The sequence below is a fragment of the Hypomesus nipponensis genome, chromosome 19 (assembly GCF_054491055.1).
Source record: "Hypomesus nipponensis isolate SF chromosome 19, ASM5449105v1, whole genome shotgun sequence".
NCBI classification, from domain to species: Eukaryota; Metazoa; Chordata; class Actinopteri; order Osmeriformes; family Osmeridae; genus Hypomesus; species Hypomesus nipponensis.
The window spans coordinates 8,347,989-8,362,206 of NC_140379.1; the positions used below are offsets into that span (position 1 = coordinate 8,347,989).

General features: G+C 41.5%; 1 protein-coding gene across 1 annotated transcript in view; it reads right to left on the minus strand.

Moving 5' to 3' along the window:
* The window catches only part of ntrk3b (neurotrophic tyrosine kinase, receptor, type 3b), an 82,489-nt gene extending 73,275 nt beyond the window's left edge, over nucleotides 1–9,214 (minus strand). Inside the window, exon 1 of the mRNA XM_084682122.1 lies at nucleotides 8,970–9,214. Within this exon, the coding sequence (XP_084538248.1) occupies nucleotides 8,970–9,214 (245 nt within the window). The remainder of the gene's footprint in view (nucleotides 1–8,969) is intronic.
* Between the last annotated feature and the right edge of the window lie 5,004 nt (nucleotides 9,215–14,218).

The following is a 14,218-nucleotide window of genomic DNA, read 5'->3' on the forward strand; positions in this document are numbered from 1 at the left end:
GCAGTAGAGTTTCCATGATTTTAACTGTCAAGGGTCAGTGAAATTAGAACTATGGTGGAGAACCTTCCTCTGCCAGCCAAGAAACCTGAATACTTACGTTGGCAATCAGAACCCTCTCATTCTCAGTAACATCATTAGATGGCTTCTGGATTCCTGAAGAACATTATATATTTTTGGTTGTCTTAACAAGCAGGTCAATTTCAAACAAATCTTATTTATTAAGATGGCCTAGAGAGGTCGACAGGCTCATAATAGTGGGGCAAGGGTGGGGAAAGAAGATGCCTCAAACGTCATCTTACTTTAGTCTACATTTGTATTAATTTGTGTTCTCAATCAGCAAAGTGAAAGACTAAGAAAATAAATGTTAAATACTTAAGGCTCTCTAAATTTAGTATATTCATTTATGGATTAGATTTCTTAATTTAAAAATCAAGACTTTCAAAGTAGTCTGCAGGAAATCACAGTATGGGAGAAAAACAGGAATTATTCTAGTATTCATTAGTGAGTCTCTGATCTGGTGAATGAACCAATCCAAAGACCTTGACATTTGTCAAACTGCCATTATTACTTTGAGGGTTCATTGACCATGCCAACGTAATTGGATGATTGAGGGCAAGTTTTCCAATCCGTGACCAAAACAAAAACATAACAAGATTAATCAGGTTTTTCTGCTGTTGTCAACGTTTTCATGTCAACTCTCCTTCAGACCATGTCCTGCATACTGCTGTAAGCTACATTTTAATTAAACAAGTGATTCTATTGTTCTGGATTCCTGCCAAAATTGTCATGCAGCATTCAAATTTGTAACCTTTAACCAAGGATATAAAATGTGTTTAAAAGACCTTCCATCTGGTTGGACTAATGATTGAACGCAAATGGATAAAACATTGTACAGAAGCCAATCAGAGAGTTCAAATATATGAAGTCGTCAAATAAACGTGATAAAAGATTTAGAAAGATTATTAAATACGATTATTTAGGATGAAACTAAAGCACTAATCAAACAATTTGCTTATAATTCCCTATTTCTAATTACAATTACAGTACAAACGAAATATTCAACTTCTGCATGATCTTCCACCATCTGAAGTATATAAGGATTGTTTTATCACTTCCTAAGGATGCAAATGCCAACTTTGTGTCATCAATCACTAGAAATTGTTATCGTCACCCTGGCTGTCTTGCTCCAAATGATGTGTCTGCTGACGCACCAAGATCCCTGATTCATCTGTTTGTAAGCAGTCAATCTGGTTAGTAAACCAGCATTTTGTCTGCCCTGACACACTTGTGTCTTTGCTTTGAGAAAGAGGTAAACACGTGTATGGTGAGAAACACAATTAAAAGAAGGGTATAGTTATATCCAAAGCTATTACTCACTATTAATAGAAAAAATGGGCCTGTACACTATCCTTGATATTCAAGGGCAAAAGAAGTGGACACTTTTCTGATTTCAAATGACAAGAAGCAGTCATGTCCATTTGCTAAATAAGCCTCAATGCACTTGTACCAGGTGGAAAAAAAACCTGGAAATACATTTGCACGAGTAGAGACTTGATTGAGAAGGTGTGCTATTAGGTGCATTAGGAAGGAAATGGTGCAGACAACAATGCAAACAGCTTCAAAAGGAGGTCACACAGTCCAGAGCTGAGGTATTTGGTATTGTGCTGTATGCAGCATCTGCTCCAGTTCATCCTCACCTAATACTGCAGTACAAAGCACACTTTCAAAGGCTGTGGAGCACAATGGGATCACAAGATCCTGGCTTGATTTTCCCAGGAAGAACGAAGGACCATACATTACTACACCACAGATAAGACTTCCTGAGTGCAGCGCAGCTTCTTCACATTGCTAGTCTCCCCCAGTTTCGGGAAATGATCAATTTACAGCTATAGGGTATTTCTCCTGGGGATTTCAATTAGGTTCAAATCGAGCAGGATCACAGATATATTACGGAACTGATCAGAGAGGTGCTCAGTAATGAACTATGCTACCTTCCATACACTGATGAGACTCATTTGACAGCCAAGGAGTTGATGGGCTCTTAGTTCTGAAGTCTTAACTTTTAAAAGCTGTCATTACAGTATATTGTGTGTGTGTTATGGGGAGGGGGAGGTACAATGAATAGTAAATGTAGTCTTACGTGCTCAGAGAAAAGATTTGGCAGACCTTGACATTCAAGACACCTGCCAATTTGTCTAACCTTTTAGGATCGTCTGATCTTCCACTCCTAACTGGAGATGATAGGGGCTTCGGAACACCCTTCTGCAATCAACGCCCCCACGAAGTACACTTAATTAGGAACTCCTTTATGGTTACAATATCCATTTCAGATCCGAGTGTATTGATGACACATGAATTGAAGACGCACATGTATTGTGCACATCAATTTATGTTGTTGGACTCCATGTCAGCACGTCAAAACCAACCCTGGCTCGTTTTTTGGTCCCCATTGCCTTAAGTTGTGTATCTAACATTAATGCCAACTCATACTTCTCACACTGTTCCCAGACCAGCCTTCATTTTCCACATAGTAGAAACTACGCATTGAATGGCAGTGATATATAGTAGTCAGCTCAGATGTATAATTCATCGAAGCAGTCGAAGACCACAGGGACAACACTGCAAAACAGACAATAATGCTTTAAGGCAATAACTTGTCGATCTGACATCTTATCCAAACAAATTATACATACAGTTCATGTGGATTTTATCCAACTCAAAGATACAGCAGTATACCAAAATAAAAAATGAAGTTATTAAGAATGTCTCTAAACCCAACACATACTGTGCATTGGGTCTAAACAAAATCTTCTGAAACATGGTGCTCTGAAGGGCTACAAAACACCACTGCTTCAAACATGGAGTGTTGTTGTGTTGTTTTTATGTGGACTACAATCTAGGCTTAGGGGAAATCAAAGTGAAAGGTTAAACAGAATCTTGTGTGTATCACTCCAGCACCTGAGTACTCATATCTAATTAAACCACTAATAAATTAGCATATTCATGTTGACTGAAAAATATGACCGGAGACATTTTACACCTGCAGGAAAAGGAGGGGTTTGAGTTGAAAATGTGTTTTGAATTTGACTGTATTAATCCTGATGTCAAAATAGCAGCTGTTTATTTCAAAGCAAATACCAACACTTAGGTTATGGAAAGTGGGCTTTGTGTCCAAAAACTGCTTCCTCCTTCCTGCTTCCAACTAGTTGCATCCTCCCCCACAACCAACATATTGTGAACAGCAGCTCTTCAAACACCACAATGGGACAATATTAGGTAGCATAGCCCCAAAAAATATCAAATACTTTTTTGTCCAAGGACTTAAAGTGTTCAATATTTCACAAAAGAGAAGGTCCTAAAAAAAGAAAAAGAAGAAAAAAATAGGGGTTGCAGGTGCGGTCTCAACAGTAAGTGCTCTGCTATGGTGTCCTTTCATCACTGCCCCAATGCACTCTGGGTATATTGCAGCAATAAAGACTCAGTGAAGGTTACATCTCCATAATCCCATTTCCTAGTGCAAATCAATGCACCTCAACTCTCCAGGTTTACTGGGACACAAGCAGAAAAGAGACATGGAGAAGGTGGTGGTGGTGGGGGGGGGGGGGCAGTGGATTTTCTGCATTGTAGCCTTGAGTAGGATTAAGTCTAACTGGGTTTTTGGAAAATGCACCCAACATTTTTGTATTTGTTTTCTTGGCAACGATGTAGAATACTACAACACCCTCTCATCACACTGTATTCACATCCAATAGTAAACTGTCAACCAATTACCTTAGAGAGGGATTTCAGAGCCTGCAGGTCTGGAGAGGTATATTTGCTAGGAAGTTCTCTCTCTGACATGCAACATTGCACACACCACACACAGGTACACACAAGCATGCATACACAGGCACACACACCTGCATGTGTACATTTACACAAAACTAAAGCACACCCAATGTACCAAACATACACATACACAGACAACGCTATTCATCGAATTCAGCGTATCTAACCTGTTGCTACAACAAACAATCATGCATGAGTTCCAAAGCACAAGACTCGTCTGCTCATCATTCAAGCTGCACTCAAAGTGACAAGTGAGTTGGCAGCAATCCTGGCACACTGGATCTTCTGACACTATAGAGCAATTCAACACACACAAAGATTTCATGTAGTCCCTCACTGTGCAGTCAATGTTGTCGTTTTTGTCTTTAAGCCACTGTACACCAAATGACTACAGGAAGTGGCCTGTTTGGAAAGGAGAAGGCATTATATCTCACGCTGACAGAGCCAGACAGCTGTCGAGGCCGGCCACTGTATATGATTGATCAACCATGCCGCAGTTCTATCAAGGACTAGTCAAAACAGAAAACAAGCAACCATGTTTTGTAATTTGTCAAAGTATTCAGCTGACAACTTTCACAAACGGTGCATCTGTAATATTTGATCAAATAACTCCTTCCCTTGGCCATATCCACAAAAACAAATTACTGCCCTGTCAGAGTCTCACAAAATATTCAAGACCCCCTCAAACTCCCCAGTCTTTTCCCACTTTGCAAAAATATTTTGTGTACGCTCAAATTGTCGCCCGCTCAAACTGTACCACAATATAATACCATACCAAGTGTTGAAACACTCAGCTTGAATTAAGGACAACAACAGCATTAGGCCAGTTCCTGAAAATGATAGAATAATCATTGAACATGGTTGAGTGGCCCATCACCCCCACCGTGTGAAGGTGAAGTCAAACGTATGCCAATAGAAGACAGAGCAGAACAAGAATCTAAATCAGAAACCGTCTCTAAGAGATCGATAGAAATGTGTTCTTAGGCACCCTGTCACTGTAACAGGGCTGAGAAACAGAAGCTGTGTTTACGCCAAGGTGGGTCATATGTCCTTAGTGACCCAGTCATTGATTATGTTACCCGCCGGAATCAGGTCGGGTCCATTACCTTTATCAGGCCTGTTTACCACCAGAACCATTACAACTCACCCCATCGATATACAACACACACACACAAATACTCGCACACAGTCACTCAAACAAATTGCCTTAATACATCCACAGCCTCACCATCCATGAATGCACGCAAACCCACAAAAAACCCACACATGCAAACACTCACATCATTGACACTCACTTTCAGTGCCCTAAAGCCAGAGCCTAGAGGGGAGGAGTGAGATGTGGACCCATAACTGATGTCCATTGCCCTGCTTTCCCTAAATAAATCTATAATATCACATTAGTAAGAGGGTTGTAGCAGCAATCCACCCAGGGCTATTCCAATAGCAGGGGACATTATTCATATTATTGAAAATGATAATGCATAGTAACTTGGTGTGAGAGCTCACACAGGGCATGCCACTGGACAGTGAGTGCACTCCAGACACAATGACAGCTGTCATTCAAGGTCACTAAGGATAGAGGACCATTCCGGCCTTCATAATGTTAACAGCAATGTTTGCACACAATCTAGAGAGAGCTCTTTAGTCGTGGTAATGTAATTGATAAAGACACATAGACCATATACACATTGTTGTACCTTTCTGAAATGTAAAAGGAAAATCCACATTGTCCAAACTACGCACTCACACTCTACAGACACAGAGGGGTATGATTCATCATAATTGCTAATGCCCGATGATTGATATTTTCTAATGACAAAAACATATGAATAGTAATTGAGGCTTAAACAGGCATGAGGACAGAGGAGGAGACAGGGTGTCATGCACTATTTAAGTGTATGCTGATAAAGGCTATCATGTGGGCGCCAGTGGGGGTGATTCATACTTGGAAGGTCACCCACACAGTCTCAGCTTCAGGGGAGGTTATCTTGCAGGAAATTAAAGGTGATAACAAAGGTCTCCAACCATAATTTATCTCCAATGAAACCCTATACAGTGTGTTATCTTTCTATAGTCAATGCAATTAGGGGTGAGTGAAGAGTAGCTGAACGGTTTGTGTTGCAGAACAGTCTCTGTGGTTTTATGTAGGTCTTCAATTGTAGAATTAACCAAAATCAGAATACATCATAGTGTTACAAATCCAAGAACATGTAATTAAAAAATCAACAAGCTAAGATAGAAGTTCACTGATCAGATTTGATACATTTCCTAATGAGGATATCTTAAAGGGATTGTCTAATCCGCTCTCAAACAGTGTGGCCTTGGGGCGCCGGCTGGCTTTCTCACCCCGTGGATCCTCAATGCATCTTTTGATTGTTAAAGGAGAGTTGCTTCATTAGTATGCTCCTTTAAAGCAGAGGAGCACTGCAGATGCAGAGGGTGCGTGGGAGAAAGCCAGGTCAGTCACATGGCCAGGCCTTTTCATTGCGTCTCTGCATGCCAGGGATCCAAAACGAACACACTCCTCCTAATTCTCTGATGGCGGCCCTGACCTACTTACCACAAAGACAGGCTCATGCAAACTTGATGATATGCTTATGACAAGAAGAACCTTCAGTGCCTGAGTAACATTATGCTTAGCACAGTGGTAGGTCCGCCCCATGTCCAGCTACGCCAAACAATATGGCTGACATACAGGGATACATGCTAGAGACATCTCCAGCAAACTCGGACCACGGGGGGTTGTGTTCCCCTCATTGGCCAAATCTTGGTCTTGGTTCCCTTTTTTACCAAGAATTAGAGCAGAAACAAAGAATATTTGTGAGTAAGTCTGTAGACTAGTCAGTGTTTTGTGCTTGCTTTGAAAACAGGGAGATGAATGATAAATGAACTAAAACAGAATAGGATTGATGAGAGCATATGGGTACAGTAACAGCCAATAGCACAAAAATATAAACTATACTACATATTTCAATCAACCAACAGATGTGTAAGTGGTTGAAAACTGAGCAAAACAACCAATTTATTGTTTTCATCTGTCCATCAAATGAAAACCATACCTTCGTCATTACACATAAATCTTTCATGTTTTTTCATGTTTCATGTTCCTGCACGACAAAGAAGAAAAAAAGGTAACTTTGACAAATAGATTTTCCTCCAAGCACACTTCTCCAGTTGAGGTTCCACCTCTAAGCCCAGTGAATGGATGTCTGCAATGGAGATGTCACTTTACAGTGTGCTTCAAAAAAGAGGAATTATTCACAGGATTTCATCCTAGGTGTTTCATAGAGTCCCCTTTGTACCGGATGCCTATGTAATAAGCAACGGGTTCTCTTGTGCAGCACTACAGAACTAATAGAAAAGTCCGGAACTTCACTACAGGGGTATGAAAAGAAAAGATGGGATCTTTTCATTGGATTAATATATCACCCACACCTGCAGTCGCACTCTTAGCAAGAGACCTTCACGTGAATGTCAAATATTTCAACAGCCTTTACTTTTTATTCCATTCCAGTTGCCTGTGAACTATTTCACACACAGACGCAGATCACTCAATTCATGACAAATTCATTGTAATTGTGAAAATTATTATCAGACTGCAGTGGTAATGTGAAATAGAGTTGTCTCTATAATCCTGCAGCTACCATGTTGTATTCAGCCAATTGTCACTCTCACTCACTGTCTCTCGATTTCCCTCAAAGAGAAGGAAAAAGCCTTGATGGCTTTAGTGGCATAGTTCAAGGGCGCTGGAAAATATATGCATCCAAACCAGAAAGGGAAGTTAATGGGGGAAAGAAAGAAAGAGAGAGAGAGAGAGAGAGAGAGAGAGAGAGAGAGAGAGAGAGAGAGAGAGAGAGAGAGAGAGAGAGAGAGAGAGAGAGAGAGAAATCCTGCTGTTCATGGACCCCGTTGCTGCAGACTGCCCAAATGCGAGGCCGTTCCGCCGTCTCACCGGGAGCTGTCCAGCAGACATGGTGCTGACAAGCAAGACGCTCTTCCTGCGCGCGAGCTGCAGGTGCCAACACGACAAGTAAGGGACTGAGCCAACGGCCACGCAAACAAGTAAAACAGCGTGGGTTGCTTAGCTTTTGACACCGTCATTAGATACACAATTACTCTTTGGTCAATTACGTTATATAGCTTCAGGCAAGCACAAGCCATGGCACGATTTCACCCATTTTCACAAATGTAGTATTCTACTTTATGCTGAATGTTTGCCATTACAAACAACCATGGTACCCTCTACTGGCCCGGGCAAGCAATGATTAAACCACACACACAACTAGTTGTCCATTAAAATAAAGACGAGGTTAGAGATGGCTACCACAAGCGGCGGAATGATCAGATGTCATGCGAGAAAAATCCGCAATCTTGAGTAGGCCTAATGCAGAAACGATTTGGCACAATTTGCAGATGCAATTATAAAAGAAACCAGTGTACCCCGTCAGCTTATGTCTATATCGCATAAGAAAACATAGGGCTAATTAGCTACTTTTAAAGAAAGAGCTCTGTGATGTTGGCTGGCAGGAGGGTCAATGCCAGCGCGCCGCTCAAACGCATCACACAAGAACAGAGGAGGACGGCGATCCAGAGATGGTGAGGCAGAGTGAAAATACACTTCTGGAGGGTAAATTCACGTAATCAGTGCTGTGCTCTATTTAAAACAGACCATTATTTTAAGACATACTCCCTGGATATAAACGGGGGGCAGATTAATCTTTAACCATGTTTCTATCTTACATGGGTGCCTTTTTATTACTTTTTTATTCAAATTTCTTGGAGTAGGCTATTCATATGAAAATGTTTGTAAAACAATTGCTGTAGATTCATATAATTTATTGTTCTCTTAGATAAAGTTTGTCTGGTCACGTTCAAGCTCATCAAAGCATAAATGTTGGCATTTCAGTCTGCTTTTCCGACCACAAACCTTTAAGATGTATCTTTAATACATAATTGTATTTACCCAAAGATGTGTATGGAAATCATTTGTGTTTTTTATAGTAGCTAATAGCACTGAATTGTTGTGAGTTGACTGTTGGTTTTCTTGCAGTGTATTTAGACAGTTTTTGTTACCCTTATATTTACAGCATATGAAGGACTTTCATATGCATTGAGACTCCACACACAATTCCCATACTTACATGGACGTAATATTCTTGAAAAAGTCTTCTATATCGACACTTGTATTGCCACTGCTTCCTGTATCTTGAAGAGCAAGCAAGGGGAAGAATTTCCCATTGTCGGACTTATTGCAATATATCTCTGTTGGTGAGCAGCTGCAGGTTGGCGGGCAGTCCAGCATTGAGCTCAAATAGTCTTGGAAGATGCTCATGAGAAACAATACCCTCCACCAGCAAATTCGGGTCGAACAGAACCATAGATCCATGTCTCGATCCAAAAAGGTTGACGTCCTTCTTCGTAAAATAAAGATATGTTATTAGTGTGTTTGTGATTATGTTTTTAATGTGACCGCGCAAATACGTGACTGTGCTAGTGAAGGTATGACTGCTGTAGATGCTAGTGTCCTTGTATCAGAAAATCTAATGTTAAGGAAAAGGAAGAAAAAAAACGTTATAGGCTATATCAGCGTAAAATTCTCAGCCTCCGCTCGCTTTTTCACTTTCAACTGCATTGTAGGATCCGCTACCGTGTCCACTGAATTCCAAGTTGATGTCGTCGCGCCAAGAAGGACTAGGGCGACTGGCACTCGAATGGGTAAAGCTCAAACGAGAAGTTTGCGCGGAGCATCAAGTCCCTCCTACACAGCATTATCGTATCTTCGATCGGTACCTACCTGCGAAAGCTATGGACATAATCAACACTGACCATATAAAGACAACGTCATCTCTTGCACTATGAAATTGCGTAGGCTACATATTTTCGAGGACGCTATATCCAAATAGCTTGGCAAATTACTTCGACGTTCGAGGTAGGCTAGTCCATGATCTAAAAACAAATTTTACTTTCACCATTTAAGTAAACTACTGTCAATGTTTAATCTGTCTTGAGGAGATTTTTTGTCTGTCAAACTGAATATAAAAGACAGATAATATGTGTCTAGCATTTAGTCTGTGTCCGATTGAATTTAGCTTGGTTTGTTTAAAATTGTATTCCTACATTCATCAAGTTGTACTGCATGCCCAATCTACGTTTGAATAGTGATCCTTAAATCTTATGCATGGAGATTTCCAGAGGTGATCACCTTTTCACCAACTTATGAAAATGTGTTCCCACACAATTCCTGCCAGTAAAGGGTCTCCACAGTTTCAATGAATAGGCCCATAGTCCTTTTACCTCATTACATTATGACGTCAGTATCACTAACTTAGAAGTTTCCCTCATGACAACCACCTGTCATGGACTTTTCTCAGTTTGAATTTTTTTCCAACACAAACTAAACATAGATCAAAATCCCTACATATTCTTTTCAAGCATCATTCGCACAGCCCCCGACCCCCACCCAAAAAACTGTGATTGGTCTGTCAGAAATCATTCCTTCCTTGAAGTTTCATTCTTCTTCTTTGTGAGATAGTCCATTAATCAAGTTGGAGAAACTCATGAAAGATCGTATCAGGCACATCTCATACTTCCATCTCAGTCAAATAAGAATGAGAGAGTAGACGCCAGTCTGGTCCTTTCAACTCGTCTCGGCTATCAGGGACTTCAGAATCTCCCAGGCTTGCTGTCCATCTTCACTTACCATTTCAAACACTCTGTCATGTGAACGTCTGTCACCTAGTGAACACCTTCCTCTTTGGGACTGCCAAGCCAAACCGTTTCCCTGTCATCGGGTGTATCCCTGTTATCCAGATCCTTCCGCCTAACTGTCTACGTCTCGATCAATTATTGTTCTTTTCATCTCATCGCTCCACACAAAGTCTCTCAAATTGTTTGGCGTGTAGAGATCCACCTCTCGACTTGAAAGCCCAATTTTTTTGCAGAGTGGACCAATCAAAACCACCCCTGTACTTATTGGCCATTCAAAAGATGGGGTGTAGGCATAACAGGTTGCCGGTGGAAATTAATTAAGCAGAAGGGATTTTCAGCCACCTCTCCAACAATTGAGGATAGATACGACTTCTCCTCTGTCTCTCTTACACAGAGACAACACACTCTAACCTTGTTTCAGACAAGACATTATAGGCAGTGACAGTGAGTGTGATGCTTCAAATGGCTGATCCTATTATATACTGTGATTGGACACATGGGCTGTGTACTGTGGCCCCTGTGTATTGACAACCCTAGGTAAACGTTCTAAAGAAATGGGAAAAGCAATCAATTCACGTGGGCTTCACAGACATATTTGAGAATGTGCCTAGTTAAAATGGATAAGATCTAATGACATAAATAGTTTCCACTGTGTGTGAGATTCATATCTGCAATAATCAAGTACAGTTTTTCCAGCATTCTCTAAATTGGCTTTTCGGGCGTTTGACTGAATCATTGAGTATCTTTGATGCTTGTATTTAACTCCTGGTGTGTTTGTGTGGGAATCCTTGGTGTCTCATAGGTAGTCATCAGACTGAGATTCAATAGCTCGTCTTCCCCCTGACCTCTTGTATCCTGTAGACACAACACTCCTGGCCTTTTAATTCACCCCAACTCCAGCAAGAAAACTACATATGTCAGTACAGGTAGAGAGGTGAATAGGGCACATCACAAACATGCTAAGAAGTTGGCAAAACAGAAGATGTTTACCCACCAATTTCCTAAGACTAACATTGTGCAGTGACATGAATAAGAGAGGCTCATAAAAAATGAAAGACAACTTACTCAACTGTGAAAAAGGTGTCCAAAGCTTTTTTTTGTTGGCTTTCTCAGAAGATAAAATATTCTTGTACCTTGGACTTGAGCCTTGAGGATCTCACTGTCCCTTCAATGTTGTAACCTTCCCTCGAGGTCTGACTATAACAATGTGTGTCCCATCACTTGAACTACTCCCACAAATAACACATCAGTATTCTGAAACTGGTTCAAACATATAGCCTATGGATGTTGGTGTTTGGGGGAACAATTTTATTCAGTGCTTGAGGAACTGGTGTAGTCTGAAAACCCACTGCCATGGACAAGCTTATGTTTTTGAAAATCATAACAATAGAGGGCTTCAGTACAGAAAAGAGAGTTCAAGACTTTCCCTCAGTGCTCTGGAGGACTGTTACCTCCTTACAGTACACGACACTACACTTTAGTCTATCTCTGAGAGAACTGTGTTTGATGAGTAAACCTCACCACCCATTTATGGTACTTGGGCACTCAGGCTGAGACAGGCTAGAGTGAATGGAACGGAAGAGATGTTCTATGTAAAAGCTGCTTTTGAAGGACAGCGCATGTCCATGCTCTTTGAAAACCAGGGGAGCAGGAAGGCGGTTTGCCATCCGCCCCCACAGTGTAGGAGAGGCGCCACACTCCTGAGAGTGACAGAGTGGGAGAGAAACGTGACAGCCACCGAGGCAGAGAGCGTGTATCTGGCGAGATCAAGGTTTTGTTCTCTAAACAATTCATCTACCAGCCATCCCGGCTGCATTGAGATTCCACACCTACTCTAATGTTGAGGATGCTGTCTCTCGCAGTAAGCTGTCAATATATAGTCAAACCCCCCACACTTAACCCCACCGCCTACCTACACCACATACAACCCCCCACGTTCAGGAAGCCCAAAATGTTTTTAGGTTTTCGGATGCATTCCGTTTTTTGTTCTCCTCTCAACGCTATTCAAAATCCTATACTCAATTAGTCAAGGCAGATTACACATTACCATTCTGACCCGAGTATTAAACCACACACGGTTTCCTTTGCTGCGGCAGGATGGGGATGTAATCCCTCGATGATAATGCAGATTCATTTTTGCTCTTCTTATTTATTCATGAATTTGAGATTTTTGCACATTGGAGACTGACAAGACATCACTGTTGCCTATTCATACTCCTCAGACTTCTGCTTAAGAAACCTTGAAAATGTCTTAGGCTGCTTGATACAATGGGAAGTCAGTCGTCAAGACCACAGAAGCATACAGAGCTTCCGGAAGAGAACTTAGGTCTTGAAGGCTAATTTATTGTTTTCCAGGATTGTGTCACTCATGGAAGCCTGTCTACAAAAGACCTGTGTGAGATTACCCTCTTACGTTCTCTCATACACCCCCCCCACCCCCCCCCAAAAAAAGCAACAAAAGGCCTCCTCTATTTTCTCCTTCTCTTTTCACAGACTATCCTCTTTCAAACCTTGACTCCAGCACAGAGGACACCAGGGACTGTGTGGATGACTTACATTTATAACAATAATACATTCTCCTGACTGGCCCCCTCCAGAAAAAAGCAGTCCGTAATGCGGGGAAATTGTATCTTACTCTCCAACATTATTTTGAAAGGAGCCTAGCAGTTTTATGGTGGCCATTTCTCAGATAGATAAACGCAGAGCAGTCTGCTTGGTTACACTGTGAAATGGATGTCCCACCACCAGTGTGTTTCCCATAATGATACACAGACCCTGGAGGGGTAAAGAGAGATAGTTTGATAGATCGTCCGTCCGCCCTTCTATCCTTTAAAGTCAAGCCGGTGCATCAGATGGGTATTGAAACATTGTAAAAAAAAGAGAAAAAGCTATTTTATGGCCCAAAGCAACTTAAACTCTCCCGTGATTGCAGTCACATCTCAGGTGACCTTCATGTCTCCTGTGCATGTCATTACAACTTGTTGTCTGAATCTTGATGGAGGGGACCTTGGCCGGAGTGCACAGCGGCTTCAGACGTCATCTTCAGTTGAATGAAACATCAAGGGATGCCCCTGTCAGCAATGATTAAAAATGGATTAATCAGGTTTTGATTAGCAACAGAACAGTGGAGAGATTTAATTCATCATTCAGAGTCTATTTAAAATGTAATTAAATAACCGCCCTGTCTGATAGATTTGAACAAGGCACAAAGGTTTTAGGATGTTCCAAATTAGCACAGCCCCTCAGACATGAAGTCTTTTTGTGTCTTTTTTTCTCTCTCTCTCTTTATTCCTTCTTTTCTGTCTCTCTTTTCTTGTGAAAACAGCTGTGTCCTTGCCAGTATATCTGTGTTCTGATGGGAGGTGCCACCTGCCTATTAGGGCCCGAGACAGGACAACAGGGCAGACCACTGCAGCGCTACACTCCACAGGTGTTCCACATCTCCTCGTTAGACAAGATGACCAAAAATAGCAGCGGCCGTAAGCGTTTACAGCGCATGCAAGTGGGCTTGTTACAGTGGTTTGGTTTGGAGAAACAGGGATTGTGGTGTATGCCTGGAAAGAAAACATCCACCAAGCCATATCTCTGTTGTGTCTCGTGGGACAAAGATGATTGACAGAAAGCTGGTATGTGTAGATTGCAAAGCGGGGTGTGTTGATATCCATCGCACACGTGTATCTGC